General features: G+C 42.6%; 1 protein-coding gene across 1 annotated transcript; it reads right to left on the reverse strand.

The window, feature by feature from the left end:
* On the reverse strand, positions 1 to 27,334 carry PHRF1 (PHD and ring finger domains 1). The gene is made up of 18 exons (XM_014252101.2): positions 27,220 to 27,334; positions 21,228 to 21,430; positions 20,791 to 20,913; positions 19,069 to 19,301; positions 18,019 to 18,102; positions 16,931 to 17,052; positions 15,259 to 15,356; positions 14,541 to 14,713; positions 12,938 to 13,067; positions 12,485 to 12,624; positions 11,477 to 11,664; positions 10,569 to 10,688; positions 8,526 to 8,680; positions 4,902 to 7,673; positions 4,120 to 4,196; positions 3,313 to 3,573; positions 2,136 to 2,264; positions 1 to 958 (listed from the first exon to the last, which is right to left on the reverse strand). Exons 2-18 carry the CDS (start codon positions 21,316 to 21,318, stop codon positions 824 to 826), a joined length of 5,031 nt encoding a protein of 1,676 aa, XP_014107576.2. The 5' UTR covers positions 21,319 to 21,430; positions 27,220 to 27,334; the 3' UTR covers positions 1 to 823.
* Positions 27,335 to 27,782: the final 448 nt, after the last annotated feature.

Here is a 27,782-nt window from a genome sequence, read left to right on the forward strand (position 1 = left end):
TATAGGACAAAAACCATTCAAAATAACTTTATAAACTCTGTCACATTTCTGCTTTGTACATCAGTTCAACCTTATCCTTTGGGCTTGTTACGGAAAACTGATAATGCTTGCTTTTTGTTTTGCTTTTTCCTGAAAGGCAGACACAAAACCAGCCATCAGTGCATTATTTACACAAGTGCAACACAAACTCCCACCCCCAAAATTCATTTTTTTTCACCAACAAGGTACTTCCAACAGAATGTAAATAAACACCACAGCTTGAGCAGTGTTTCTGAAGTCAGTTTATAAAGGTTAGCTCATTTCTGCAATCCCCAAATGCCAGAGCGAGTAAAGCTTCGCTCACCATCCAACGGGCTAAAAATACGACATTTCAAGTATTAAATCAGAAATTTCTACAGACAATCCATAATTTGATAAATAAACACAAGGGAAACAGTATACAGCTCTCAATACACTGTATGAAAAGTGGTGTCCAGTTTCAAACTTTAGCAAGACAAGTGCACAGCCCAAAAATGTGATCAAAGTAACCCTGAAAACTGCAGCAATCCGGGAGTTCCAAACATTAATCTCTTCTGTGTTTCTCCTTGAATTACTCTGCTGGTCTGAGGCATTTGATTGTTATTTAGTTCTACAGCTGTAGGTAATCCAAAAAAGTCCTAAATTCATTCCCATATGGAAACAATTCAAGAGAAGGTTCCATAGATAATGTCTATCATCATCTTGTTTCTCTGCTTACAATGGGATGCAACTGCAGGTCTGTTATTCCCATAGTTTCCACAGCTAGGACAAGTTCAGTCCAAGTCATGCTGGCTGTGGCTTGCTCTCAGTTTTCCACTTCACGTGTATCTTCACCATCAGTTTTCTTATGTTTCCTCATATGTTTGTATTTTTCCACATATGCCTTCACCAGGTTAGCCACCTTCATAGGGTTGATCTCTCCACTTTTGCTGTGGCAGATCTGCAGGGGATCAGAAAGGGCACTTGGTCAATGACAGCAGCTCAGGCAAGTGGCAGAGAGGCCCTAAGCTGTCCAGGAAAGCCAATTCCTGCACAGACCTCCAAGGCTCATAGCAGGGTACATAAAGCAGAAAACAAAGACAAGAGCAGTATTTTCCTTCAAGCATTCCAGAAATGCCCCAGAGCTTATCTATGGAGCACCAACTAAATGCAGAGGCATCTCAAAGCGAAATTACTCATTTTTACTACAGGCTTTTCCACCCATCCATCCAGTTTTACCCAACACATGATAACCAAGGAAGTGTTGATATCCCATTTTTGGGATGTTTTTGAGGAAGCAATGCTCAGATTAAAAGAATTTGGCAGTTTCGAGAACCCATTTTGAGACAGGGGAGAAAGAATGGACCCTACACAAGTTACTTTATCTCTCTTCAGAGAGGAGTTCACAGTGACTTCAGTAGGAATTGGCACTGCTCAGCTCTCTTGCAAACGCTTGTGGTTCATATGGGTCACACAGAAAATGTGAAAGTACAGCCATTACCTTGGGAATTTTAATTTATGGTAGAATTTCTTAGTGATAGCAAGAATGCAGAGCAGGCAGAAAACACAGTTCTCTCAGGTATCAATTAACTGCCTTGACCACAAGAGCATTACTTCCACTCACAAGACAACATTTACTTGCTGATGGTGTCCTCTGTAGCCAAGATCTACTCAGCATTACGAGACAGAAGTCAGTATCAGCAAAATTGCAAGGCCCTCTTCCAAGGTTCAGGGACACCACAGGTGCTCAAGGACTTAATGCACAAAGTATTTTCTCACTTTATCAGAATCAGCTAGAATTCTGGCTGAAGGTCCTAGTGAGGGAGATTTGACCATTCTCACCCAGGGCACATACCATGTAACATTTCAGCCCAGGCAACTGAAGCTTAGCAATGTTCTTGTCCACTGAAAACACCTCATGAAAGCAACAGGCTGACAGCTCCCATCAATGGATCCAACCAGTCTTGCTTAATGCAACTACTGCTTCACCACAGGACTGCAAAGGATCAGGATCCAAAGATCTGCTAGCCCAGTTATGGTGTGTCATTGATGAAATGTCAAGTGAAAGCTCAAGTATTGCCACTTTATTAAGGACCTGCCCAGCTCCTCCTCTCCACTTCCTTTCACTGGGCTCTCACCTTTTGCACTGCTTTCCGAAGGATGCTCTTGTACTCCTCCTTTGTAATCTCCCTCTTCTGGTAAAAAGGTTTGATGGCAAGTTTCACTTCTTCCACAGCCCTTTCTTGCATGTGAAGCTTCTTCATGTACTGCACAGGAAAGAGAACTTCATTATCTTGTGCTGTCTTGGGAATGGTTTCTGAATCTGTTTTTCTTAGAAATGCTCAAACAATGAAAATTCTCCTTTCACAATTTCAACAACCCAAGTAATCACCCCAACCTGTCAATTACTGTCTTGAAACAATTATCAGTTTGCACTATGAGGAGACCTTGCTTTGTGTCTCAAAGAATGTGTTTTAAGTAAGTGACTACAATGTGGACTTCCTGATTTTGGTCTCCTCCTTCCCTTCCAACAGCTCTGAAGCAAACACACATCCAACAAAAGACATCAGATTCTAAAAGCAGCAAACCACAACTGTGAATATAAAGCTTCAGATAGCTCTTAAGATAGTCTGAATATTTCAGAGTTGCCTATGAAGTAATGATTACAGGTGCCACCAAAACAAGTTCATAAAAACTCGCTCATAAATGGAGGCTAACTGGGAAATGAATCTTACTGTTTGGTTTTATGGTACAAAGCAAAATAATGGGCTAAGAAGTTTTCGTTCTTGTGTTAGCATCCATTGTGCCTTGAGCAGATGGTCTGTGCAGCAAACCCAAAATTCAGCAGCAAAGGACTTGAACTGAAAGATCTCCAAAGTGTTTTACTACCTCTGCATTTCCAGGGCTGATAAGCAACATGATACAGTCCTACCTCTCTATAGGACAGTTATGAGAATTGACATTAATTTCAAAGAGGGAGGGGAAATGAGAAAACCAGGTGTTTAGAGAAACTTGGACATTGTGGTTTCTGGAAAGTCCCTTCCAAATATTCATGCAAGAAAGTTTCAGAACTTTAAGAATGTATTTCAGATGTTGTAATCCCTCTCTGTCCTATTGTGACAAACCAATAGAAAGCAGAATCATCATATGGAATAAAACCCAAATGAATTCAAAGAGGATTGCCTGTTGCTCCTGGGTTAGCACAGTCAGTCACCAAAACCAGCAGGGCTGGGAAATTACAGTACAGAAAGTTAAAAAAATCCCCAAATGAAAAAGTTCAAGTAAACAGCTCATTAATTTTATGCATTCACTCACTTCCTCATTTTTTGTTTTATCCACTGGAGGTTTGGGCGCTTTGATCTTTTCCTCCACACTTCCAACAGAAGCAGCTTGGATTCCTGGCTCGGATGCTGTAGCCAGGATGCCTGGCTCTGGGGTGAGGCTCTGTCCTGCCATGCAGCCAAGAGCTGGAAGACTCCCCTGCATTATGAACTGGACCGTGGGCTGGCTCACCGGGGCATAGGGGGGCAGGCTGGAGGGCAGAGCTGGCGCCAGGGGTATGTTCTGACAGTACACCTGTGAAACAGACACCGCTCCGTAAACACTTGTGCTGACAAGACACAACATCAGAACAGAACTTCCAGAGCACCTTTTATCCACCAGGACCTACCACCAGCCCCAGTTCCCTTTTAACTGGTGGGAAGCACAGAATGATGGCTCAGACCAAGGCTACCAAGCCAACATTTACAGCCTGATCAAAGTCAGGAAGAAGCTCACAGCTTCTCAGGCAGCACCATTTTTCTGCAAGCTACTGCTGAAAGCAGAAGCTGCATGTACAGAGCAGAATTAAAAGATAATACATTTCTTCAGTTGTAAGGAGCATCTGAGAGATTAAATGATTGGAGGATTGCCGAGGAGTATGGGCTACATGAAATGTACCACACGCAGAGGAAGGCAAACTGCCATGAGAGGAGGGTGTTGCACAACAAGGGCACAGATGAGATGGGATGCCTTCCACGACACTTGGGTGCCGGAATAGGAACCAACCTGAGAGGAATCTAGATCAGGAAACATAGGCTCAGGAATCATATAATTGGTTGGAGGAGGCTCATTTAACTGCACCTGATTTAATGTTTGGTTCAAGTCCTCTGCTTTCCAGGCCCCTTCTTTTGCTCGCTGAAGTTTGTAAAATGGCATCCCTAGGTATCCCGAGAGAAGAAAAAGAAAACATTTTGAGAACAAAATAATGTGTCAAAGATTCAAACCCAATTCTATTTTAAAAATGAAAATAAAAAACATCTAACAACAAAACTAGCTATAAAAGGATTTTTTTTAGCAGTCATTCATATTTTAAAGCTTCTGATAATAGAGAGCTTCTCATCCCCTTGAGCAATTGCTTTCTACTGGGTTTACTCTTGACAGTAACCAAAAAGAACAACACAGGCAACTCTGTCAACACAAGTAGCACAGGTTCCCAAGCCAAACTGCTTCTGGCAGCTCTGGTTTAGCAGCATTCACACGAGTGAGTTACAGAGATTTGTCATTCTCCTTGGCTTTGAGAAACATTTATAAATTCTGAAGGCAAAGCAACCATTCTAGTTAAGTGCAGAAAGGGTGGGACATGGGCTGCCAGTTCAGAGATGGGCTTGTTGCACGCACTTCACGAGCAAACAAGCTGCCACTGGCTGAGCTGTGCTGACAGCAGGTCCTCTCCAATTCATTAACACAACTCACCTCGTGATTTCAACCAGTGCAAAATGCCAGCTCTCAGGATTGCAAACCACAGCATCATCCCAGCTCAGATGACAGAGCTCTTACTCTACAACCAGGTCTGACCAGGCACCAAACCCCTCAGTCTTATACAGCCTGTTTCAACTGCTGCTTGTTTTCCAAAAGAGACTTACTTGGAGCTTTTCCAGCAGAAAACGTGCCACTTTCCTCCTCTTGAAGATTCCAGGTAACTCTCTTCACTGGTGCTTTTGATTTCAAGGCAGGACCCTGAGGTACCACTTCCAGCTCAGGCTTAGTGAAATTACTTGTATTTTCATTTGAGACAAGGCACTCCTCCTTAACCTCCCTCACGCAATCTGTAACTTTGCTTTTGGATGAGCTTTGAATCGGTGCAGCCTCAGCCGGAACGTGCATGATAACTTCCTTCTTTGGGGGTTGTTCCATCAGAGATGGACATAATGCAGTATTTTCTATTTTAACTGTAATCTCTAGGTTTGTATTGCTACAGCTACCAAGCACTGCTTCATCAGTACTATTCATTAAGTCTGTTTCAGCAAAAGAATCCACATCACCAACTGGGACACAAATGTTTGTGATCTCTGGTGCAGGGAATGCAGTTTCGCTGCTCACTTCTCGACAGATGAGCTCCCCCTTTATAGTTTCTTGGACCTCCCTCAACTGAACTGGGGTCTCAGTTTTTATTTCCTCAAGTTTGACATTTGGCTGGATGGTTATGGAAAGCCCTTCTAGTACTAGCTCCTCTTTTGGCTCTTGCTTCATACAATTGGGTTGCTCCAGACACCCAGTCACATTTTCAGCTGGAGGCTTTTGATCCTTTTCTGGTGCAGGAGGAAGCAAGGTCTCTTTTGATCTGTGTTTCCTTTCTTTGGAACGTGATCGGGATTGCAGTCTTTTTTCCTTTGACTTACTGCTTTTGTGCTCCCAAGATCGAGATGGAGACCGAGACCGAGATCTCCACTTTCTCCTCTCCCAAGACCTGGATCTCGATCTCTTTCTGTCCCTTGACTTCAAACTACTTTCTTTATCATACCTCTCATAGCTTTTGTCCCTCCTGTGCTTCCGCCTTTTAGTCCTCTCATTGCTGTTTGACCGGGAGCGGTCTCTCCGCCTTGATCTTGAGCAAGACCGTCTTTTCTTTTTCCTATTTTCATAAAAATCAGAAGTACTTCCAGGACTACCCGAACGTGACCTGGATTTCCTTCTGTCCCTAGACCAAGAAGTTTTTGCCTTTTTGTCCTTGTTTTTATCCTTGGTTTTCTTTTTTTTAGATCGTTCATGACTGCTAGAACGATCAGTAGAAGACCTCCTGTTCTTGGATTTTGATGTGTGTGTTTTGCTGTGCTCTTCCCCACCTGACGAAGAGGTAGATCTGGAGCTTCGGTCCTTCGAATGTGCTCTGTCTCTTGACCCTGAACGTGATCTCTTATGGTCTTTGGCAAGTGCTTTTTTCCTTTTCATCTTCTTCTTGCTTCGGGAGCTGGAGTTTGAACAGGATCTGGAACGTGATCGCCTCTCTGCTTGTTCTACCTTTTGGACTTTCTGCTGCCCACCACTCTTTGAGGGACTATCTGGTTCTATTTTCACATTAATACTAGGTCTAATCAATTCCTCAGCGTTAAAGAACACATTAGGTCCTTCTCCACTTTCCTCCTTCAAACACTTTGTATTAGAAATTTCCTTAACAGCAGATGAAGTGCAAGGACTGCTTAGGACATCTGCCTCATCCACACTGTCTCGTTCCTCTGTATCAGAGATCTGTTCTACAATCCTGCTTGCTACTGTCACATCATCAGGAGACTCTCTGTTACCAGATGGCACATCAGAGTCAGTCCCAGACCCAAATATATTTTCTACCCTGTAAGGGGTGAAACGACGGACAGTTTGAAATGTTTGAACTTTTGGATTTTCGATGGAAATAGTCCTGGTGATATTAGTTAGTGGGATCCCTGAGCCAAGCCTTTCAGGACTGCTGTTTGCTGAACTTGAGTCTGATCCTGTTGGCTCAAATGGATCATAGATTTCACTTTTGACCTGCTTTTTCTTTACTGAGAAAAGAGGTGAAGGGCTCTCCTTCTGCTGCACCTCATCGTCCACAGGGCGGAAGGTATTACAGAATCCTGGGCTAGACAGCCTGCTGGGATGTCCAGTGTTCCCGGGAATATTGATTTTAAAACTCTCAAAAGAGCCTGGGCCTTTGCCCCTCGAAGTGCCCAGCAGCGATGAACCGCTATAGCCGCTGGGATGAGTGGAGCTCGGACGTGTCTGCTGCTGTGGTTCCTTGGAATTTGACTTCTGACTTTCCACCCTGCTACCCTTTCCTGGCTGATTAGTGCTCTCTTTGCCAGTTAGCTGTGTTATACAGGAGCTGGGGATATTACAGCTTTGGCTTCCTGCAGGTTCTGGCTCCACCTGCCTGCTGCTGGTTTCTTTTTTAATCTTTGGTATCCTGGGAAGCTCAAAGATGTCAATTCTCTGGGAAGGTGGTTTTACTGGCTGCCTCACAGATACAGCTTTTGAGCCAGAATTCAAGTTACAGCTCAGGGGCTTTGAAGATGAATCAGTGGGTACAAAGTTTTTAGATTTTCCATTAAATCTGGCCATTTCATTTAACTTTGAGCCATGCCTGCTCAAAGTTGCTGTATTCTGAGTCTGGACAGACCTGGGTGTCATTGAATATTCTGATTTTACAGCTGCCTTTTCCAGTGCAGGGCTTGCTGCAGACTCGCTCCTGCTCAGTGAGGGTGGAGGCGATGAGAACAAGCCTGAGGAGCAGGGTCTGGAGCGAGTACTCAGTCCCGAGGAAATGGAAGGTCTGGCCATGGAGCTACTTGCTGTGGTCCCTGAGAGCACTGTACTTGGGTGGGTGTTAGGCCCTGAACCATCCTCCACTCTCGAGTCACTCGCTGATTTTCTGTGAAATGGAGCTATGGCACACAAACAGACAATTCAGTGTTTCAGGACATGTCCAGATATTTTCTGCCAACATTAACAGAAGTACTTAGCTAATTATTTTAAGTTCCACTGTGGTTTGCAGACATACCACACAGTAATTAGGAACTCCAATTGTTATTTGGTCAGATACTCACAGTTTAGTGCCAGACAACCAAATCTTTGAGGCAAACACTAACGTTTAGGAAATAAATTATTCTGTTCTGTAGGTATCAACCAGACTAGTGATTATTATCCTGCAGTTGCTGATTGACAGAAATGACTATAACAGAGGATGTTAGAGGTACTTATTTTAAGAATAAAGCTCCAAGTTTCAATTTGAACAGATTCTTTCCAAGTAATACCATGCCAAGGGAGAACACAGCTGGAGATGACAGCACATATTCAGAGCTCTACTTCTGCAAAGAAATTTCTTGCTAAGGTCCTTCACCTTGCTCTTTGAACTGAAGTACAGATCACAGGTGTGGCAGCAATGCATGACACATGCCAGAAAAACTGGGTACCAAGGTAACTCTGGTCTCTCCAGTCCTACATTTTTTATAATAAAGCAAAGCATGAAACCACCGTGCAGTTCATTTGAAAGAAGGAAACTACGTATTAAAACTAAAACCCTCCTGTAACATCTCAGGTCTGCATTTCAACATAGACAAGCAACATTATTTCAGAATGTCCATCTTATAAAACTATTGGCAGCTACTGATTCTATCCTACCTATTCCAATGCTCAGTAAGAGTATCCCTAAGCTTAAAGCAATGCAGCCTACAGGATCAGGGCAGATGTGGCTGAAACAAAGAGGCAAATAGCACTATGAGGTGCCAAGCCCTTACCTTCCTTCTTTGCTGTCAGTGAACCATCTCTGTTGATGACCACATCTGAACTGCTCATCATGAGAAGGCTCTGTCCAGACAGGATACTTCCCAACAGATCAGGCACAGGAGCAGCTTCTGCTTCGTGATCAGGACTCAAGGCAGGCACACTGCTTCTGCATGTTTCAGAGGGGTTACATTTCCTTTACTCTTACAGCACTTGTTCTATACACACACACACATTACATTAAAAAGAAACCAGAGTCAAGGGCATAAAGAGAGGTCAGCCAGGGAAGTTCACTTGTACTTTTGGCTTCACTAGTCATTCAGTCCCCATCTTTCTCTGACAAACAGAAGGTGAAGCTTTTCCTGACTTCCCACAGGAATTACACAAGATAAGAAAGCAATAGTATCTGAGACTTTTGGTTAGCAAATGCTGGTGGCTCCCTGTGGAGTGTATCAAGATTAATTTTCCAGTGCATTTAAAATACATTTTTGGAGGATAAACCACAGATTACCATTTCAGAGATATTTCTATCCTAACTGCCTCTCTTGCTCCCACTAAATCACAAACACAAATGTATTCCTCAGGCCTATACTTCTATCTGAAAAAAAGACAGAGCTTGAAACAGTGTTTAACCATAAGGTGCCACTGGTAGGGGCAGCTAAGAGCATGGCATAGAGAAATTACACTGAAAAACCACTGCACTGCTCCCACACATGGGACAGCACAAACACTCCCCTTTATACTTTGCTCAATCTTACGAAAATGGGTTTAAGTTCTCAGTTCTTGAAATATGGACTAATAAGGTGTTTCTTGTGTTGGGTATTTTAGTTTTTCTTTCTTTGCTTTTGTGCTGATGGGATTTGGGGTTTTTTTTGTTTGAGTTTACTAAAAAACAACTTCCAAAGGGACGCAGCTCTTTAAGGGAGCTAGATTTCATCTCTGTATGACAACAAAGCAAACTTTATTCACATAATGTACACCAAAATACCTGTAATAACATATACCAGAGAGATAAAATGGGAACACTATTTTCCCATACGGGAAATCAGCTGCTAAGGCCAGACCAGGAAACTCAAGCGTAGTGCAGGCCAATGGAGCCTTTAGAAGAGCTGAGTATCAGCTAAACAGTTCTATCTTCTAATCAATAAGCTACTCAAATAACTCTGAGGACATGGAAAGCTTCCTGAAAGGCTCCCTTCAGAACTGAAAAGGGAAAGGTAGACAAATAATCCAAATTATCATAGAAATAGACCACCTTAATCCTGAGAAACCAACCTTCACCATAAGTCAGATGCATTAGAGGACAGCTATATAAACATTTCACACTTTTAACCACTTAAGCTGGGCTCCCTTCATTTCTCTTCAAGCTCCCTCACCCTTGCAGTTTTCTCTGACTCTGTTGGTACCTGCCTCAGTGATTTTCCTCATCCCTTTTCTTCTCATCATGCTCCCAGTTCCCTGTGTCCTACCCCTCAGTCCTGAAAATTCATTGTGGCTGCCAGTGGAGGGCCAGCAGAGATCCCTGGCCTTGGCAGGCTTGCAACACACAGGCAGCAAAGCAACTGTTAAACTGCAGGATCAAACAAAGCTCTTCCTGAATTTTCTGAGAACCAACAAACAGCGGCAGAACTGGGTGAGGGAGGTACAGCCCTCACCTCCTCAGGATGCGCAACTGGATTCCCCAGCCCTCTGAAAGAAGCAAGTGCTTTTTTAAATGTTAATGAGACTGGGAAATAAAATATACTAATGGGGTTACTAAATAGTCACAAAATAGAATGTAAGAAGAGTCAGATTAGGGTGGAAATACCAATTTTAAATTTCAACAAAAATGTTAAAGGTATGATGAAAGAGTGTATGTCCTCAATATTAAAAAAAAAAAATCCTTGCACAAACTATTATCTATTTATCTACACTTGTGCAGGCATGCAAGTACACACACACATGCACTTTTTAGAAGATAGGAAAAGAAAAGGGTTAAACAAGGATGACCACCAGGTTTACTCTTTTGTTAGGGTCATTAGATGACTAAGAATAATAAAATAACAATGGGTTTTTACCTGGGAAGTCCCACAGAAATGGGTCTAGCTACAGGACGGTGAGACCTCAGTGCTGACTGGGAGAGAACTCTCCTTTTGGCACTCACTGGTGAATCTGGATTGGCTGGAACCTCTTCATTACTGTGATAAAACATACATGCACATGAACCCTGAAATTGCCTGCAATGTTTTTCACATCAAAGAGATGATACCATTATGACAGATATGGTTAGAGATCATTGTATGTTTTAGTACAATATATTAAAAAATATTTGTGCAATATACTTATTTGCTGTTCTGCCTGAATAGAACAGCTTGATTCAAACAGCAGAGATTCAAATGTATATTTTAATTTCTAAAATGTTAAATGGACAATTTTCTTTTATGAAAGGATCCAAAAGAACTATTCAGTGGAAAACTAAATTTCACCAACAATAATTTTAGATGCCTCCTCCCCAAAAATAAAAAGTTTGAGTGACATGAACTGTGGCATAGTACGATTTCTCCTGAATTTTAAATGTCTGGAAAAGTGAAGATAAGAAAAGAAGAAACATGAAAGATTGCAGAGGTCCATTTAATTTTGTGTTTACTGTATACAAAATATGTCAGCTAACTTCACTTAAAATAAATAAATACAAAGCAAAGGACCAGACTTCCTCAGATTCTAACCTTTCAAGAGCCCCATACATCTTACTGAAAGTTTTCATGAGGCTAATTATTTCAGAAAAACTCTTTAGAGGAGAATGATTCCTTTCAAGTTTAGCAACTCAGCCCAGAAGGGAAGAAAGAACAGGCCATTTTTTTGTTATCATGGGTTGTATACCCAAAGCTGCCTTCAGAGTGAGCTGCACACTCTGCATGGAGCCACATGTACAAACAACTCAACAACAAACTACCAGGTCCCTGATCACAACCCAGAGATCTCTCACCCTTCATAAGGATCCAACTCATATGGATCTCCAAACACAGAGAGAGAAGCTGCACCAATATCTGCTCTCATCAGCCCAAGGGAGGGCTCTGTTGGTTTGTACATGGAAGGAAGTGATGCCCCACGCACAGGTTTGCTGAGACCAAGGGTCCTTGCAATACGGGAGCGAGTCGTAACCTCATTTTTGCCCTGCACAGACAAAGAGATTGGGTTATTTGTATGTTAGGGAAGGTAAATTTGTGTTTAAAGCCCCAAATTCTTCACTTAGACTGTGTACAGTCATCAGGTTACTACCATCAGCAGCGTAAGTGGTGTGCATTTATTATCTATATTTGTTTTAAAGTATTTATGAAACTTGTAACTATGGCCTATATGTCACTTCAAACAGAGACTGCATGTATCAGATATAAGTGACCAGATAAATTAAGCTTCTAAAATTCTTTAATAATGTCAATTCAAAATTGTTGGTTCCTTATTAAATGCTGGAGTTCTGGCTTGAAAATGTTGACTCTAGTCAAAGTAGCTGACAAAAAGAATCAAGTAGGTGCAGAGTACTCTGCAGAGTAATTTACAAGACAACACTACCCACAACTGAAAGGAATTTTTAGAGCTCCTACAACTGATAAGCTGGGTTTGCAACAACACAGCCACAAACATCCACAGCCTAAAAGAATAGGTGCTGGCAATTTTAACTGAGCTTGCGTCAGTACCAAGTAAACACTACAGCTGAATGGCAAGGCAGGATACAAAGCCTGTAGGACGTGCTTTACAACCTGATCCCTACAGTCCAGGTAACAGGATTTGTCAGCAAAGCCAGCAAGCCTGTATGGAAGCTGCAATTCACTTCCACATACAGCATCTTTCTGCCCTGGACACATCCTGAACAGACTCCCACCAGAAAGAAAGATGTATGATTGTAAGGTGGCACTTCTTCCAACTGAATCCCATGTTATAGTGCTTTCACAGAGGGCTGAAAATGGCAGATACTGACTGGTAGAAACTCACTCACATGTGATCTTACTCTTGTCTTTTTCCCCCTTCTCTTCTTTGTCAGACGCTTGCGTCTCTTCAGCTGTGCCCCTGAACCCTTCTTCCCAGCAGCAGATTTTGTCTGAGTTCTTTTTTTGCCTCCTACTTTCTTCCGCCTTCCTGATGGGACAAAAACCAATGATCTGGATAAATGCTGGCACTGTATTTTACACTGTACTCCCCTTTTCGTCCCACCATGACACACAAAGCAGCTCAAAGAGACATACAGCGTGCCACCAACAGCAGAGCAGAAAAAGTGACATCATTAGGATTCATTTAGAAACAACCTTCATGACACTTCTGGGCAGAGGTGCTATAGGGAAAGAAGAAATGCACTTGGGATACCTCCATAGCCATGCAGGTGTGGCAGCATACAGCTGATGCAGAGTATTCTGTAGGATTCAGGCTCCCCTAAGGCGCCTGATGTCCTTACCAGTTTTCCTCTTCTGCCTGGTAGGAGCGCGTGGTGCCAGAGGACGCTGGTAGATGGCTGTGTTCAGGCCTGCTACAACTGCCTCAATTGTTTCATCCAGAAGAGAGGACATGAGGTATCCTGGTACGTGCTGTGGGGAGGATTAGAAGTTGCACGATACAGGTACCTAGAGCTCAGCAACATTTACTTACAAAAGCATTTGATAAAAAATTGAGATTCAAATGAGGAAACCCCTCACATCACCAAGCTGCCAGCTAAGCAATTATGTCACTTTTTAAATCTACGGACTGGCATATTAAGGACCTTGTTCTTCAGCCTCCTTCAGTTACATGCATGTCCTCAGCTTCTAACTGTGCTTGGAGGACAACAGTTTACACTCCTTCAACCAGTGGAATTATGCTACAGTCAACTCAAGGTATGAGCCAAAATAAGATGCACTTTTGTTCAGAGACAAAGGCATATAAATAACAAAGGCAATAAATAACAGTGCCTTTCTAGGTATAAGCATCACTGCACATTGAGAAGTGGAGCTAGGAACAGCTTGAATGGGAACTGCTGGATTCCCAGGATTACACTACCATGGAATACTAAACTCCCGAGGCACCACCCCTCTCGCCCATAGAAGATGATTCCACACTATTTCTAAAACAACAAGTAGGAAAAGAAAGAAAAATAACAAGTTACCCTGCAGAGTCTTTCACTTTAAACTACACTTTCCTGTATTTTTTTCAACATATAGCCCTGAATACTCAGTTGTAATTGCTTAACAACAATGCATCAAATAATTCATCAACTTTTCCTATTTTATTAATTCTTCTAAAGCTAAAATTGAAACATCTGGGTTTGGAGACAGTGGGGTTTGGCAGTCAAGATCATCTCCATTATGGAGGACATAATGAATTTAACAACTGCTAAAGCATTCTGGGAAGTACTTAAATCGAGGGAAAATGTGATAAAAACTTAAGGTGAGCTGGATCTTCACTCATGACAGCTATCTCAAACTATACTTAATACAGTAAGAGAGGGACCCTGTGTATTTGGGAGATATTTCCTGCATAGATTCTCTTATACTGTTACTGTGTTTGAAATCATGTGGCCACATTATTGAGGACGCTAACATCCGTTTTTTTTCCTCTTCCAACAAGAGACATTTTCACAAACACAGAAACCTTAAAAATACAAAATTTTTCTCTTCAGTTGGGCTGAAGGCAGACAACATGTTCTACTGCTATGGGCAAGGAGATAGGAGGACAAAGGAAAATAAACAATTGCCAAATAAACATGCTAAAAAACCAGAAGTGGTGCACAAACTTTGTATTAATAGCCACTAAGAATAAAAGTATAATTTTTCTCACAATCAAGGGTGATAAAAATGCAGGTTAAGAGAGGAAGTTACTGCAGCATCTCAAATTAGAGCATTTTGGTCATGTGCTGTACTCCAATCGCACAAGTTGTACATCTCAGATTAAAAGAGCTCCACGGCTACTAACCACTGTGCTATGGACAGTCAACACAGACAGCTGAGCTACTGAAATGGGGACTTATTTCAGTAACTGTTCCCCAGGGTTCTTGCAGGGTCTCCCTCAGAAATCCCCGTGGATACCCGAATTTGCTGTGCTGTTGTTATGCGGTTCCTGTTCACCGTGGCCCGGACGCGTTCACTCTGCCGAGTCCTGGCTATGGCCCGCGTTCGGACATGAGGACGGAGCCTACTGGTGGTGGGGACAACATCAGCCATGAGGGCAGCCACCTCTTCCTCACTGACATGATCTGCATCTTGAATGAGAACCAGCTGAGATTACTTGTCTTTCTACAGGTGAAATCATTTAAAGAATTTCAGACAAAAAAAAATCAGCATTCCCTTTCTTAAACCAATCACTTCCACAGGCAACCATTACCCTCTCAAAAGGAAATGAGCACAGACACCACTGCTTCAGACTGTTACACAGTGTAACACTTTTCTAGGTAACAGAAATTGCTGCTAACTCCGCAGTCTGAGGTCAGGATACTAATAAATTCTTTCCAATGTAACACGGTAAAGTCACACTATGGTGCTGGGATTTCCTTGGAAAGGTTAAAGGATGCTTACAAGAAGCAGCTCCACAGGTTTTAACTGTAGATGAAAATCTTCATACACAGAATCCTCTCATCAGTCAAGAGTTCAAGTCTAATCTTAAGGTTCAAGAGAGAATGCTTATCAAAACAATTATTTGAAACAGATAAACCAGGAGGTTAAACACGTCTTCAAAACACCACATGATTCACTTTATCTAACTTGGGAGAAAAATATTTACTTTGACTGGCAACCATGAAATCCTTACCTGCAGCACCATTGGCACCCATGGGAGCACAGGCAGGGCAGAACCATTCATCTACAGGGACTTCACTCAGAGGAGGATTAAGGCATTCCATGTGATACCTTGAGGGGGAAAAAAAAAAGAAAATCAAACAATATGCCCCTTACCAAGGGAAGACAGCATTTTATCCCTATCCAATGCTATAAAAGGCAGATTCATTCTCTTAAGCCTGAAACTAAGGTTTATGCATCTACTTCTACCAATCTGCAGAGAAAAGATGCTACCTGATAGTTATACAAGGGTCTTTAGTTCTAGATGGTATTTTCACCACTTTAGGCTCAAAAAATCTCAGAAAACTGAGCCTTTTCCCCTCACTGTGTGGTGAATTACTTGCCATTTGAACCTGAGTTGCAAGAAATGTGCAGAGCCAAAACTGATGGTGGCAAGCGAAGTACAGAGGTTCTGGGGAGACAGGCAATCAGGAAACAACATCAGCTTCCTGAGAACCAACACAGTACTAACAGTAGTCGTACTTATGAGCATTTGAAGCAAGTTATTCTGCACTTTTCTAGAGTTAATCTCAGCTGTGGAGTGCTAGTAAAGACTGCAATTTCTTTTTTCAGGAAATGCTTTCCGGAGGTGCTAACTCTGGAAATCAAGCATATATAAATAACTTGAGGAAAAGAAGACAAAAATCAAACAACTGTATCAAACTAGGAATAACAATATTTTAAAAATATTATAGTAACCGTTGGGAGATCACAAAGTAAAATCTGAAGCAATACCCTGACTTGGGACAGGCTTATGGAAATGCAGAAAGACCTAAAAGATGAGACTTCAGATAAGATCTATGAAACACTGTTTTGGCTTAATATTTTAAACTCAGTGTTCTGATGATACTCTTACCTGTAGTGCTTCTGATTTTGTCTTTTTCCCACAAGGTGAATCAGTGCCTATGTGTGTATGGACAACCAGACTTACCAGATGTCTAGTTAGCTTGCTAGAAATAATTTTTAAAAGGTTATTTTACATACTCATTGCTAGCATCTCTCTCTGTTCAGTGGGTAACTTTTGACATCTTCAAACTGACAATGCTGGAGGACTGATTAAGCAGTCCAAGGACTTCAAATTCTAGCAGAAAATTGTAGGGCCAAAGCTGTGTTCAAGTATATTCATGACTCTACTTACACATTCATTTTATTAATCAAGAAGGGGGGCAGAGACAGAAGGAAGCAAGAGTAAGAAAATAATTTAAGAGCCATGGCTGTAAAGAAAATCCTCAACACTTCACAAAACTGTAAATCTTAAGCACTTCACCTCCACAGCACTAATGCCCAGTCACTTGGACAAGTAATGCATCCTCTCCTCATGGAGATATAAAGGATGTAAGGTTCTACCATTCATACATCACCTTCATCACTTGAAGGCATGGTCATCTGTGTCAGTGGCCTGCAGCCTTGATATGTGCAGGACTCTCCACACATACGTTGCTAAATGACCAGAAAAGGATCCATCACATCATTGTCTGCACATGGATGGAAATGGATGTCTGCATAATAACACATGGATACATGGCTGGCCTCATTATGAGCCTGAAGACAACAGCAAGGGGCAGTCTACAAACCAGACAGTGCCTGGGGACCAAATTCTGACCATGTGCAATCATGCAGGTGCTCCATTCATTTCAGCCTCTTACCCCGCATCACAGCCATCACAGAGCAGCAGGCGATCCTCGCGGTCACTTCTGCCACACACTTCACAGAAGGTTGGATCATCCTCTCCATCAGTACCCTGAGTTTTCGTGTTCTCAACAGGAATCTAAATAAAACAGAGATGCACACTTTATGCAGAATGTGGTGCCTTTTAAAATCCATTGTCACACTCACAGTAGTACCTGCAGAAAAATCTAGAAGTGAAGGAAGCAAAATGGCTATTACACACCCAAACCTTCACTTACCTCATTCAGCACATCTAGGGCATAATCAAATGTCTGACAAGATCTACTTAACTTGTCTACTGTCAGACACCAGTGACTATAGAGAACTGCATTTTAAGAATAGGCAGAAGAAAAATCCACTAATAAGATCAAAAGTAGTCAAACAAAAATAAACATCCCAAAAACGAGACTAAAGAAGAGAGCAAACTTCGCTACCCCCTGTATTACTTCAGTGTTAATTCTCACTTCTGTTAGAATGCAACAATAATAAACCATCAGTTCAATGAAAACAAAGCACCAAACCCCTAAATGTCTCCTGGAAACCAACATCTGATATCAAGAGCAATGACAACTCTTCAATGTTCTTTTGTGAGCAACTACCAGCACACTCAACCAGTGCCTTTCAGGGCTTTCCTACTGCCCTGTGCCTCTCTCCCCTTACAAACGCAGCTGCTACACAGCATTCCCAGGAAGAGATCATGGATAATCTAGACTATTCCTATTCATCCTGTAACAAGCAGCACTTGAAGAATGCAGGGCACCTTCCGCATTTGGAGAGACTTATCCATGCAGAACAGTTTTCAGTCAAATGTCCATTATACAAAACAGGCAGTTATGAAAAACATCCTTTTTTTTGCCACACAAATGATGCCACAACACAATATAGCAGGAAGTAAGGTTAAGAAGGAATAAAAATTGTCACAGCTCCTTAAAAGGCAAATTCAAAATAGGAAAGAAATAATTCATTCAGATAGCAAGTTTATTACATAAACCCCCTAGAAGGGTAAAGTTTTGAATAACAATTTTGTGCCAAATGGCCTGCTTGTTTGCTACAGTAAAAGGCTTACCTTTTTTAAAATTTTACCACCAAAACGTGCCCGAATGTTAATGTAATTAAAGAGGATTCGATCCACTGGACAGGAGTTTGCATTCTAGGGAAAAAAAATAAAAATCCCAGTACAGTTAATAAGTGAATCCCTTTATTGAATTTTTAATAAGAAATCTTAAATTATTAATGTAATAAGCATTATATTAATGTAGTAGTCATTTTAACAGCTATTGATCTTGATATTTTAAGTACTTAAAACTGACTTACCTGGTTTACAAACAACCTGTTCTATCAGAGAAAACATGCATTTTTAGAGGAGCATTTATTTCACTGAAGCAATTTAATTATTATTCAATTGCCAAAGCAACATCAAAGTTCTTCCAAGCACTGCCTTGAAAGACTGCTCATGTTTTAAAGCATTTACTTTCCTTTAGACAAATGAGCAACTAGAAACGGTTTACAAATATATTCAGTAAAGAGTGATTTATTTGCTTTTTAAAAAACGTAATCACCACTGCTACTGCCGCATGCACTGTAAGTTTTGTTGTAATTTTCACCCTGGATTATGATATGGGACCTACACAGTGGCAAAGAACTCTGACTGAAAACTGAATTCAGAGCAAGCCGCTGATTGTCAGCATTCATTTACATCTTTTCTATGCTTAGATGTTCAGGGTTGCAACAGATCCCAATCCAATGGTCACAATACAGTTTTCAAGAAAAGATAAAGACAGATAGACAGAGAAACATATATATATATATATCTCCAAGCATAGAGAAAAATTAATATCTCAACTTGAAAAAACAGAAGAACTGTAGATGCCTACAAACCCACTTGCTTGTGACCTGACTTGCTTGCAGAGAATGGAACAAATGAGGATGGGTACAAGAAAAACAGATCAAACTTTGAACATGAATCTTGCCAAACAGAGCAGTAACCCAAGTCTGTTTAAAAAAGCTTAAGAAAGCAAGTATCAATACTACAGTGTTTTGTTCTCATTACAGGACAGCAGCATGATCACAGGGGATAGAGAAGAGCACACCAGGAGGCCACAGGACAACTGCTCACCTTAGACCACTCCACAATGCAGTCCAAGCAGAAGTAATGGGAGCAGTTCTCAGGAGTCCCAACAGCCTGATCCCGAAACGTGTTGAGGCAAATGGGGCAGTTTTCACCATCCTCATCAGAGGAGATGTTCACTCCGTTCAAGTGTGGCTCTGATTTCAAAGTATCAGTCATTCCTTCCACAGTGGCCTCACTTTCTTCCTCCTCTTCCTCCTCTTCATCATCATCTTCACAATCTTAAGGAGTGAGAGATAAAAAACAGCTTGTGTGTGCTGCAGGGCTTCAGCAATGAGGCCAGAAGGGATGGGCAGGACAGGGTTCCAGTTCCCAGAAAATTCCAAGTAAGCTTATTTTATGAGTCTGCAGGGGTCAAGCACAGACTTCCCGGTTTAAGGCAATAAATTTTGCTGTTTTCTTGCTTTCTAAATCCCTTCACTAAAAAGCAATGGATTAATCTGGTGAAAAATAAAGCCTGATAATGTGAGTAGCCTTGCAAGAGATTAAAAGCACAGGCACAAGAAAATCAAAAGATTATCTAAACAAGACAGTTAAGATATGTCAGGCTACCACTGAACAATGAAATTAAAAATAAAGTTATTATAAGTTACCATGTACCCAACTTTTGCTTTTTTAAGAGACATTGCAGAGGAAAAGCAGCAGCAACACACTCTACTGCAGAACAGCAAATGAAAGATTTCAACAGTAAAATATGATTTTGTGATCCAAGGAATCTTAGTGCCTTAAAGACCACTTAAAGAAGCTTGATTTTGAGTAAAATTAAACACTCAGCACACATTGTTGAAAGGTATTTTTATTTTTATTACAAAATACAAAGACATGTTAGTCTTTCTCTAAAACCTCTGAATTAAGCTGGTGTTTTGAAGAAGCAACAAAAAGTACCTAAAACCCTACTCACTTTGAGGGAGGTCTGGGGGTGGTTGTTGTTGGGCTGCTTGTTTGCTTTTTTTTTTTAATGAGAATGAGGCCCTTGTCTTTTCTACTGAATTCTCCTGTCTGGACATACAGAGTATACTCTGAATGATGCATTAATAAAGCTTTTTGGCACCTGGTATCAATTTTTTAGTCTGTGTTCAAATCAGTCTAACTAGTCACTTGGAAAACTGTGCTCTTGCCTTCTCAACAAGCTTTAGATCTGATAAAATTCTATTTTTGTATATCCAAATATTAATTTGAGTGTAGCAGCTTCAAAAGTACATGTATCTCCAGAGTATATTTTCAGTAAAATTAACAAATTCAAATAACATCCACACTCCTTTTTCAAAGAAAAATTAGTCAAGTCTTCTTCCATCCTCCCTAGGTATTACAGCAATAATAATTTATTTCCAGAATTCCCCATCACAACATTCACTTTAGAGCCCCATGCCAAAGCAAACTAACAAATATGCTTTTTATATGAAAAACCAGCATGAGCCATTGCTGCAACTTTGGCTTTTTTTCCTGCTCATGCTGGGGCAGAGTTCACTCCTGCTGACTACAACTCCACCACTTTGGTTAGCAGGTAGTCTTCAAATATGCAAATGCTTTAAAAGCTTAGAAATTGGGAACTATTATTTGATTGCTTATTACTGCAGGATTTTGGCGTCATCCTGACACAGCAGCATCTGTAGATTTCTATTTCACTGTTAGTTTCTGGAGGAACAGCTTTCATCTCGCTCTTCCTCAGTTATTAAAAAATGCCTGTTAAGGCATATGAACAGACCTTACCTTCTAATTCTTCATCTCCACTTTCTTCCTTGTCCTCCTCACCTCCCTCTTCCTCAGTGTCATTATCTTCCTCTTCACTACCAGTATCGTCTTCTGAATCCCAGCTATTTCCACCATTGCTTTCTTAAAAAGAGAAGAGCAGAGGAAATACCCATTTGATGCAGACAGACAGGCAGAACAGAGCCCCTAATCAGGCCATTATGGATGAAGTCCCACATTTCCTCAGTGGTATCAAAGCTGCCCATCTGGAGAAACTCCAGGGAAGTATACCAGCAGTCTGATACACACAAGCTATGAAGCGAAGCAAAACAAAAAAAACTGTCAGGGGAAAAGTGACAAATGGTCCCAAATACAATTTTACCAGCCTGTTGAGGGTAAATCAATAGGTTCTGGAACCTCGAAGCAGAAAGGTGCACGTGCGGAGAGGCCACATTTACCTGTTTCGCTGAGGAGTGCGAGACACTGCCTTTTGCCCTTTCCCAGAGCAGTGTTCTTGTTGATCAGCTCATCCTGGCTGTCATCATCCATGGCAGGACATCGGAATCCCGGCAGGACGGCAGAGTCAGGGAGGCAGCGTGGCACCTACAGCAGCGGGGCTGGCACCGGGCCGGAACAGGGCATCCAACGCATCTGCGGAGACCTGCTGGGAGAAGGGACATTGCTCTCCTACACCACGGAGCAGTTTTCCCAGTCTCAGCTGTGACTACAGCTATTGCTCCGTGAGGTTTCACAGCCCTGCTGAGCTGGATGAAACCAGCTGCTTGTGAAAATCAGTGCGAGTGAGAGATTCAGCTTTATCTTGGGCTCCTGGATGACAGCAAAAGGTGTAACCAGAACTCCTCACTGAAAATAGCAACAGAAAACCTACAAACACTGAAACCATCCCATGGACCAGCAACTCACTGCAGAATTGAAGGGGCCAGAGGCCCTTTGAACAAAGCCTAACAGGATGACAATGTGTTTTAAATCAAAATACTCCACCTTGCCTGACTGAAAAGAAGAATAAAGATCATGTAGTTTAGGTCCTTTATATATTAAAGAAAGGGCCTTTGCACAGCTCTTGTCATGAAGTAGAGAAGTTGAAGACCCCATAACCATTATTCCATGGAAAAGATAAGACCTGATTTAGTGCATATTAATGCAATCACATTAATTGCTGTGCATTAGCACAGACTGGCAGTAAAACTGACAGATACTGGGAGATGTTGCATGATCCAAATTCATAATGACAATTAAATCAGAGCTTTTAACACATAATGCTACAAAGCATTAAGGCAGACAGACCCCTGGCAAGCTTCTATAAGCAAGTCATGAAAATATATAATTAAAAGACACTTAAAGCTAGGTGTCATATCTCAATATGAAAAAAAAAAAGGATTCTTTTATAAGTGTGGTAAAGAAGTTTCAATCAGGTGCTCTTCTCCCACTCTCCCTGCTCCCCATTACATATCTTGCATATTAAGAGATTTTTTGGAACAAAACATTATGTTTTATTCAAGTGCTCTTGATCTGTACCTTTACTTGCACACTCCCTCTTTAAGCCATAGAGCACAGCTCTGCACCAAACAGTCTTAAAAATGTAGGTTCTACTAAACTAGATCAAACTACAAACGGAGTCTTCAGTGATCAGGGAAAAAAAACCCAACTAAACAGAAATAAGATTGAGCTTCAACACAACTAAGTTATTGTAAAGATTTCTCCTAACTTCAGTAAGAATCCTGCCTAAAGAGAGGTTTACATTTTTAGTTAAACTTGTGGCTGTTAACAGAAGTGTTTAAAAAACTGTTTAAAAACAATTTATGTTGGCTGAAAATACACAAACTCATCAAAAGCCAGTCACTCCATGATGCAACTGAAAAAATATGAAGAAACACCCAAAACTTTTCAAGTTTCAGCAGTGCATATGTATGAATTATTCAGACTGAAACTCAATTATATAATATCCTCCCAAAAGCTCAGTTAGCTACGGCAATGCAAAATTTGTGGTGACGTGACAAGCAGGCCACACAAAGGGAAGGACTGGCAGCACCAGTCCCCCAGCAGGGCAGTGGCAGGCACGTGTTCCATCCCTGCATTTGGATGCTGAGATCTGGGAGTGGATGCAGAACCTGGGCTACTTCTCCATGGGCACCTTGTGGGAACAGAGCAGGTTCCTGCTGACCTGTCACTGCCACACCCAGACAAGCCACGGCACTTCTGAGCCACTGAGGATGAGGGTGGCCAACCAAAGCCACGGCAAGTAAAAGTCATGGATAAGCCTCCACTATGGCCATTACCTTTGTTTCCCTGCTCTCCACTGTCCCTTAAAGCAAAGCAATAAGCACAGGGTGGAAAAGATCTTCGTTTCAAAAAGCAATTCCTACAAGCCACAGCTCTGACCAACATACACTTAGTTATATTTCCAAACAGCATGCATTTCTTCACTGTAGTGGAATAAAACCACTACCCACGTTATTTTTGCCTTGCTACCCCATGGAAAGCTATCCTTTAGGCACAGAGGCAAACAAATCAGCACTTGTGACTTGACAATCTGAACTGACATATTTATGCTGCAAATGCAAGCTTGTACTTTGCTCACAGGCAAAATTCCGAGTTAAAGAAAATCTGGTATTGCAGCAAACAATCAAGTCTTCAAATCATGTCAGTAAAAAAAGTCTGTTTTGTGGATAGCTGGAAACTTACAAGAAGAAACCAAGCGATGAAGTGAATTTAAGATTTCTAAGCACATCACAAGTATTTTTATATATATATTTTTTATATATACTATATAAGCAACCTTTTCCAAACTGGGAAGCTGCTCTTAAGAAAAAAAGAGGGAAGCCATGGTGGACTATACTAATATGACAGTATACTAATATGAGAGGCTCCTTCTATTTTTTTTTAAGAATAATAAGCAGCATTTCCAAGCTGTTGTTGTTTTTTTTAATGGGAGGCATTTCAAACAAACTGCAACTGTGAAACACAAACACATTCATGATACACTTCAGATAGTTCACCCACCTGTACAAAAGCCCTGTTTTCTCCAGCACTTACCACATCAGAATTTTTCTAACCCCCCAGCGCCAGAACTAGCAAATACAAAATAGATGAAAAACATTTTTATTACTGTGTAAACCAAAAAGTTTGGTTAAGGAGGGGATGGCAGTCATTTCTCCAGAGCAAACCTTAACTCTGCACTTCTCTAACACAAAGGACCAGACTGCTAAAAACCAACCAGTTATCCCTGAAGACAATCTGACTCGGGCAGCTACAGCTGCTTAGTTTCGGGGGTGTGAAGGACTTGTCCTCGTGGTTGTACCCAACCCCTCACTGCTTGGTCACCTGGAAAATCCCACGGTGTGCAGTAGTCTCCATACAGCCCTTCAGCTGCAAGCAGCTCTAACATTCACCAATCCTCCCTTCTGCATCCCACTTTGTAAGTCTGTTCAGAGGAGTTTACGATAGAATACAGATGCAGGGCGATCCGGCCAGAGATCCCTTGTCTTGTACTCAAAACCACTGATGCTTATAGAAAGCCCCATTTCAGTTCCTTGGGCAGGTGCATCATCCACTCACACAGCATAACTATCCAGTGTCCAGATTACAGCTTGCATACAAGGCTGTTTGAAGGCAGTCACTGTCCTCCTCCTTAACATCCCCGTTTTCAAATTCTCATTTAGAATACCCTAAGCAAACATTACACCACAGAAGCAACAAGTGCATGGCAGGTGTTTGATCACTTTACTCGCAACAGATCTTTTCCGCTTAGGTTTCCTTCCCCAAGACACCACCTCAGCAAGGCCAGATTGGGTTTGCTTGCAGTGCTGTGTCCCTATGGCAGCATAGGCTCTGCTGCAGGACAAGCTGTAAGCCCAGGCTTTGCTGCTAAAACAGATTACATTTTTACATAGAGATGCCTTAATTCATTTTAACAGTACAAAGTGCAATTACAAACACTTTCTTCAAGCTGTATTAGCAACAGGGTTTTCTGTTGGCTTCAACAACAGAGAAGATTTAAGTACTTCCTCCAGAACAAGTGTTTATCAAACAAGCACTTCAGCAAACATTTAGCTTTTTGAACTGAAGTCCTCATGCACTACCACAAATCAGCGTTTTAATGTACTTTGAGTATGTTCCAGGGAGAAGGCAAGCGCAGGTTTCCAGCCATTAAGAGGAGGCACAGTCTGCAGAGGACACTAGAGCTCCATCTCACCTGACACAAAGCCCATAGAGCTGCTACAACAGCAAGCACTTCTCCCAGCCACGGGCACTTTTCCTCCTAGCACCTCCTCCTCCACCAACTTCTTAGGTAGTTTCTACATTTTTTTAGAAACAGAACAGCTATTACAGAAGGCATTTACTTTCACTTGCTTGGGTAACACTCAGGATTTTTTACAGGCAAAGAAAAGTTTCTCACAGGGTGGTTTTGAATGCTGATCTAATTACAAGGGCAACTACTGAGCCACGATGTTCTAAAGACAACTTATAACTAGATTTAAACCTACTAAATATTCAAACATACAGGCTTTCAGTTCTCATTCGCACATCTGCTTTATTGATTTCTTGGGGGGGAGGGGTTTGGTTGTGTTTTTTCCTGGTTTTGTTTTTTTCCCCCAATAAACTAAATAATTAAGTTCTCTCTGGAAAAACAATGTCACACATCAGAAATCATTTAGATTTGTTTCCAATTTCATATGTTACATTCAAAAACATGAAAGTAAGAACCATTGTAAAAATCATTGCTGTAACTGGCTGGAAAAAATCTGGTTATGGTGTGACTATTATCCACCATCACCACATTCCAAAGGTAAATTAAGACAACTTGGCAGAGAAATAATGCAGATTAACAAGACACTCCTATAGCCCAGAGTCATGCACTGCCAATCTAGCATGCACAAGGAGCTTAAAAAAGTCCCCTAAATCTAAATTTAGATCCCTGTTTAAATTACCAAACACAATTTAACTCTTAAATACCACTAATCAGAACTGCCTATGCAATAATTTAAGTGGAAGCACCTAAGAACCCAAAGATAAGTCACAGAAAACTAATCCCAGGATAGGTAAGGAAGTGCTTATCTGCCACCCCATCCCAGCCCTGCCCTAAATTTAGCCACCTTGAATTCCAGGATGAAAACTGTCCACCAAAGCTTCCCCAGGAGCTGACACTACACTCTTTGGGGAGTTCCTAATGCAAAGAAAGCAACACAAAGCACTTTTGAAGTACAGCATCTTATCCAGAGGAGCAGCTAAGCATTTTGTAGCTCTGTATTCAAAGCAGCAGCCAAGCTCTATGGAATTCCCAGCCTCCAATTCCTTGCAGCCACTGGCTCTGCTTCCAGCTGTGAATTAACTACTCTCCAAACTCTGCACATCCTCCTCTTTCTTAACAGGCTTCTTTTCCTAAGAAGAGTCACCCTTACTGGCGAGCTCCCTTTCATCATCAGTCCCATTTTTAGCTACAGCTTCCCCTGCTGTTTATGGGCACGACTGTGGGAAAAGAAAAAACCACAACAAAAACCAACAAACCCAAACAAACAAGAAAACCCAAACAAAAAGCTCACACACTTCTATATTCTGTGCACGGCCCTACGGAGGAAGACCCACCTACAGGAAAGGAAATAACACAACAGACACCCCGAAGCACACCAGCAACACACTGCACGGCAACAACCTGCAGGAAACCCAGTAAATGAAACTACATTTTGTGTATGTAAATGTCATGTGTAAATGAAACGCCCCACTGTCACCAAACGTGGGGCGGCCAAGGGAAGGCTCCAGCGACACAACTTAGAACCTCCCGGTAAGCACAGGTCCCTCAAGGGAAAGTTTTTAAGCCTAAACGTGGCCTTGTGACAAGCTAATACACTATTAAAAATAAATAAATAAATAAAGCTTGCACGCAGCTCCTCGTTTGTACTTGTCAGCCGAGCTGGCTGAAACAGCTGATAACTTCTCCCGTGTGTGCACCACAGACAGTGGGAATGGGTGGGAAGAGGGAGGAAAGGAGGAGGGAAAGGGGAGAGGCGCGGACACAACACACCGGAAACACTTGGGGTTTTGTTTTGTACCCTTACTATATTTATACACGTACTTAGTACATTTATTTAGGTCTCTGCCGCAGCGAAGGCAGCTGGATGGCTCCCAAGCCGTGGTGCTCCCGAGCCCGCTCGGCCTTTTCGCATCCCGCGGGACGCTCCCACGGGAACCCCGGGAGCACCCGGGGCCAGCCCGAGCCGGGGCTGCCCTCCCGCGGAGGCGTCTCCCGTCGGAAAACAACCCACTAAATATGCTGTCGTCGTTGCTGTTTATAGGAACAACGCTAAAGGAGCGACCGGAGCAGCTCCTCACCGGGCTGGGGGAGGCGGCCGCTCCGCCAACTCCCATGGCCCGGCCCCCACCCATCCACCGCCCGCCTGCCTGCCTGCCTGCCTGCCTGCCCCGGGCACTCACCGAGGAGCAGCCCCGGCGCTCACATCCCGGTCAGGAGCAGCCCGGCGCCCGCTCACATCCAGGACCCCGCGGCCGCCGCTCCCCCGGAAGCGCTGTGGAAACACTGGCGGGTCACGGGGCGGCAGCGGGCGGAACCACCACGCGTGAGCCGGGGGGGGGGGCGGAGCGAACCATTCGGGTGACGGGGGGGGAAGGCCGCGGGGATGAACCATTGCGGAGGGGGCGCGCGGGCTGTACCACTGCGGGGCCGCGAGAGGACGGGGCCGCACCGCTCGGTCTCCGCGGGCAGCGCCGGTCCCTCTCCGGCCGCTCCCGGTTGCTCCATGGAAACAGGGTTGGCAGGGGTGACCGGCATCCTTCCGCCGGTGTCTCCAAGCTCTGTGAGGGGAAAGCGGGGCTCAAAGGCCGCCGTGCTGCGAGGCCAGCGCGGGGCTGCGCTCGCGGGATGCTCCGTTCCCAAGGGAAGTCGGGCGCCGTCTCTCGGGGCTGGGAGCATCCTCTTTCAGCCCGGTCCGGCCCGTGCGGTCCGTGAGGACACGGATCGGGGCTAAATAGCTCGCGCA

The sequence above is a fragment of the Pseudopodoces humilis genome, chromosome 7 (assembly GCF_049639895.1).
Source record: "Pseudopodoces humilis isolate 2021_Gansu_Grassland_sample_001 chromosome 7, ASM4963989v1, whole genome shotgun sequence".
Taxonomy (NCBI): Eukaryota; Metazoa; Chordata; class Aves; order Passeriformes; family Paridae; genus Pseudopodoces; species Pseudopodoces humilis.

What these genes read in the sequence shown, in the direction of transcription:
- PHRF1 (XM_014252101.2), bottom strand. Translation starts at nt 21,318, where the DNA reads ATGGATGATGACAGCCAGGATGAGCTGATCAACAAGAACACTGCTCTG. An exon ending in CAACAGCACAGCAAATTCGG is followed by an intron (nt 13,068 to 14,540) that starts GTATCCACGGGG and finishes TCCTCCCCACAG; the next exon opens with CACGTACCAGGATACCTCAT. An exon ending in TGAACCAAACATTAAATCAG is followed by an intron (nt 3,574 to 4,119) that starts GTGCAGTTAAAT and finishes TCTGTTTCACAG; the next exon opens with GTGTACTGTCAGAACATACC.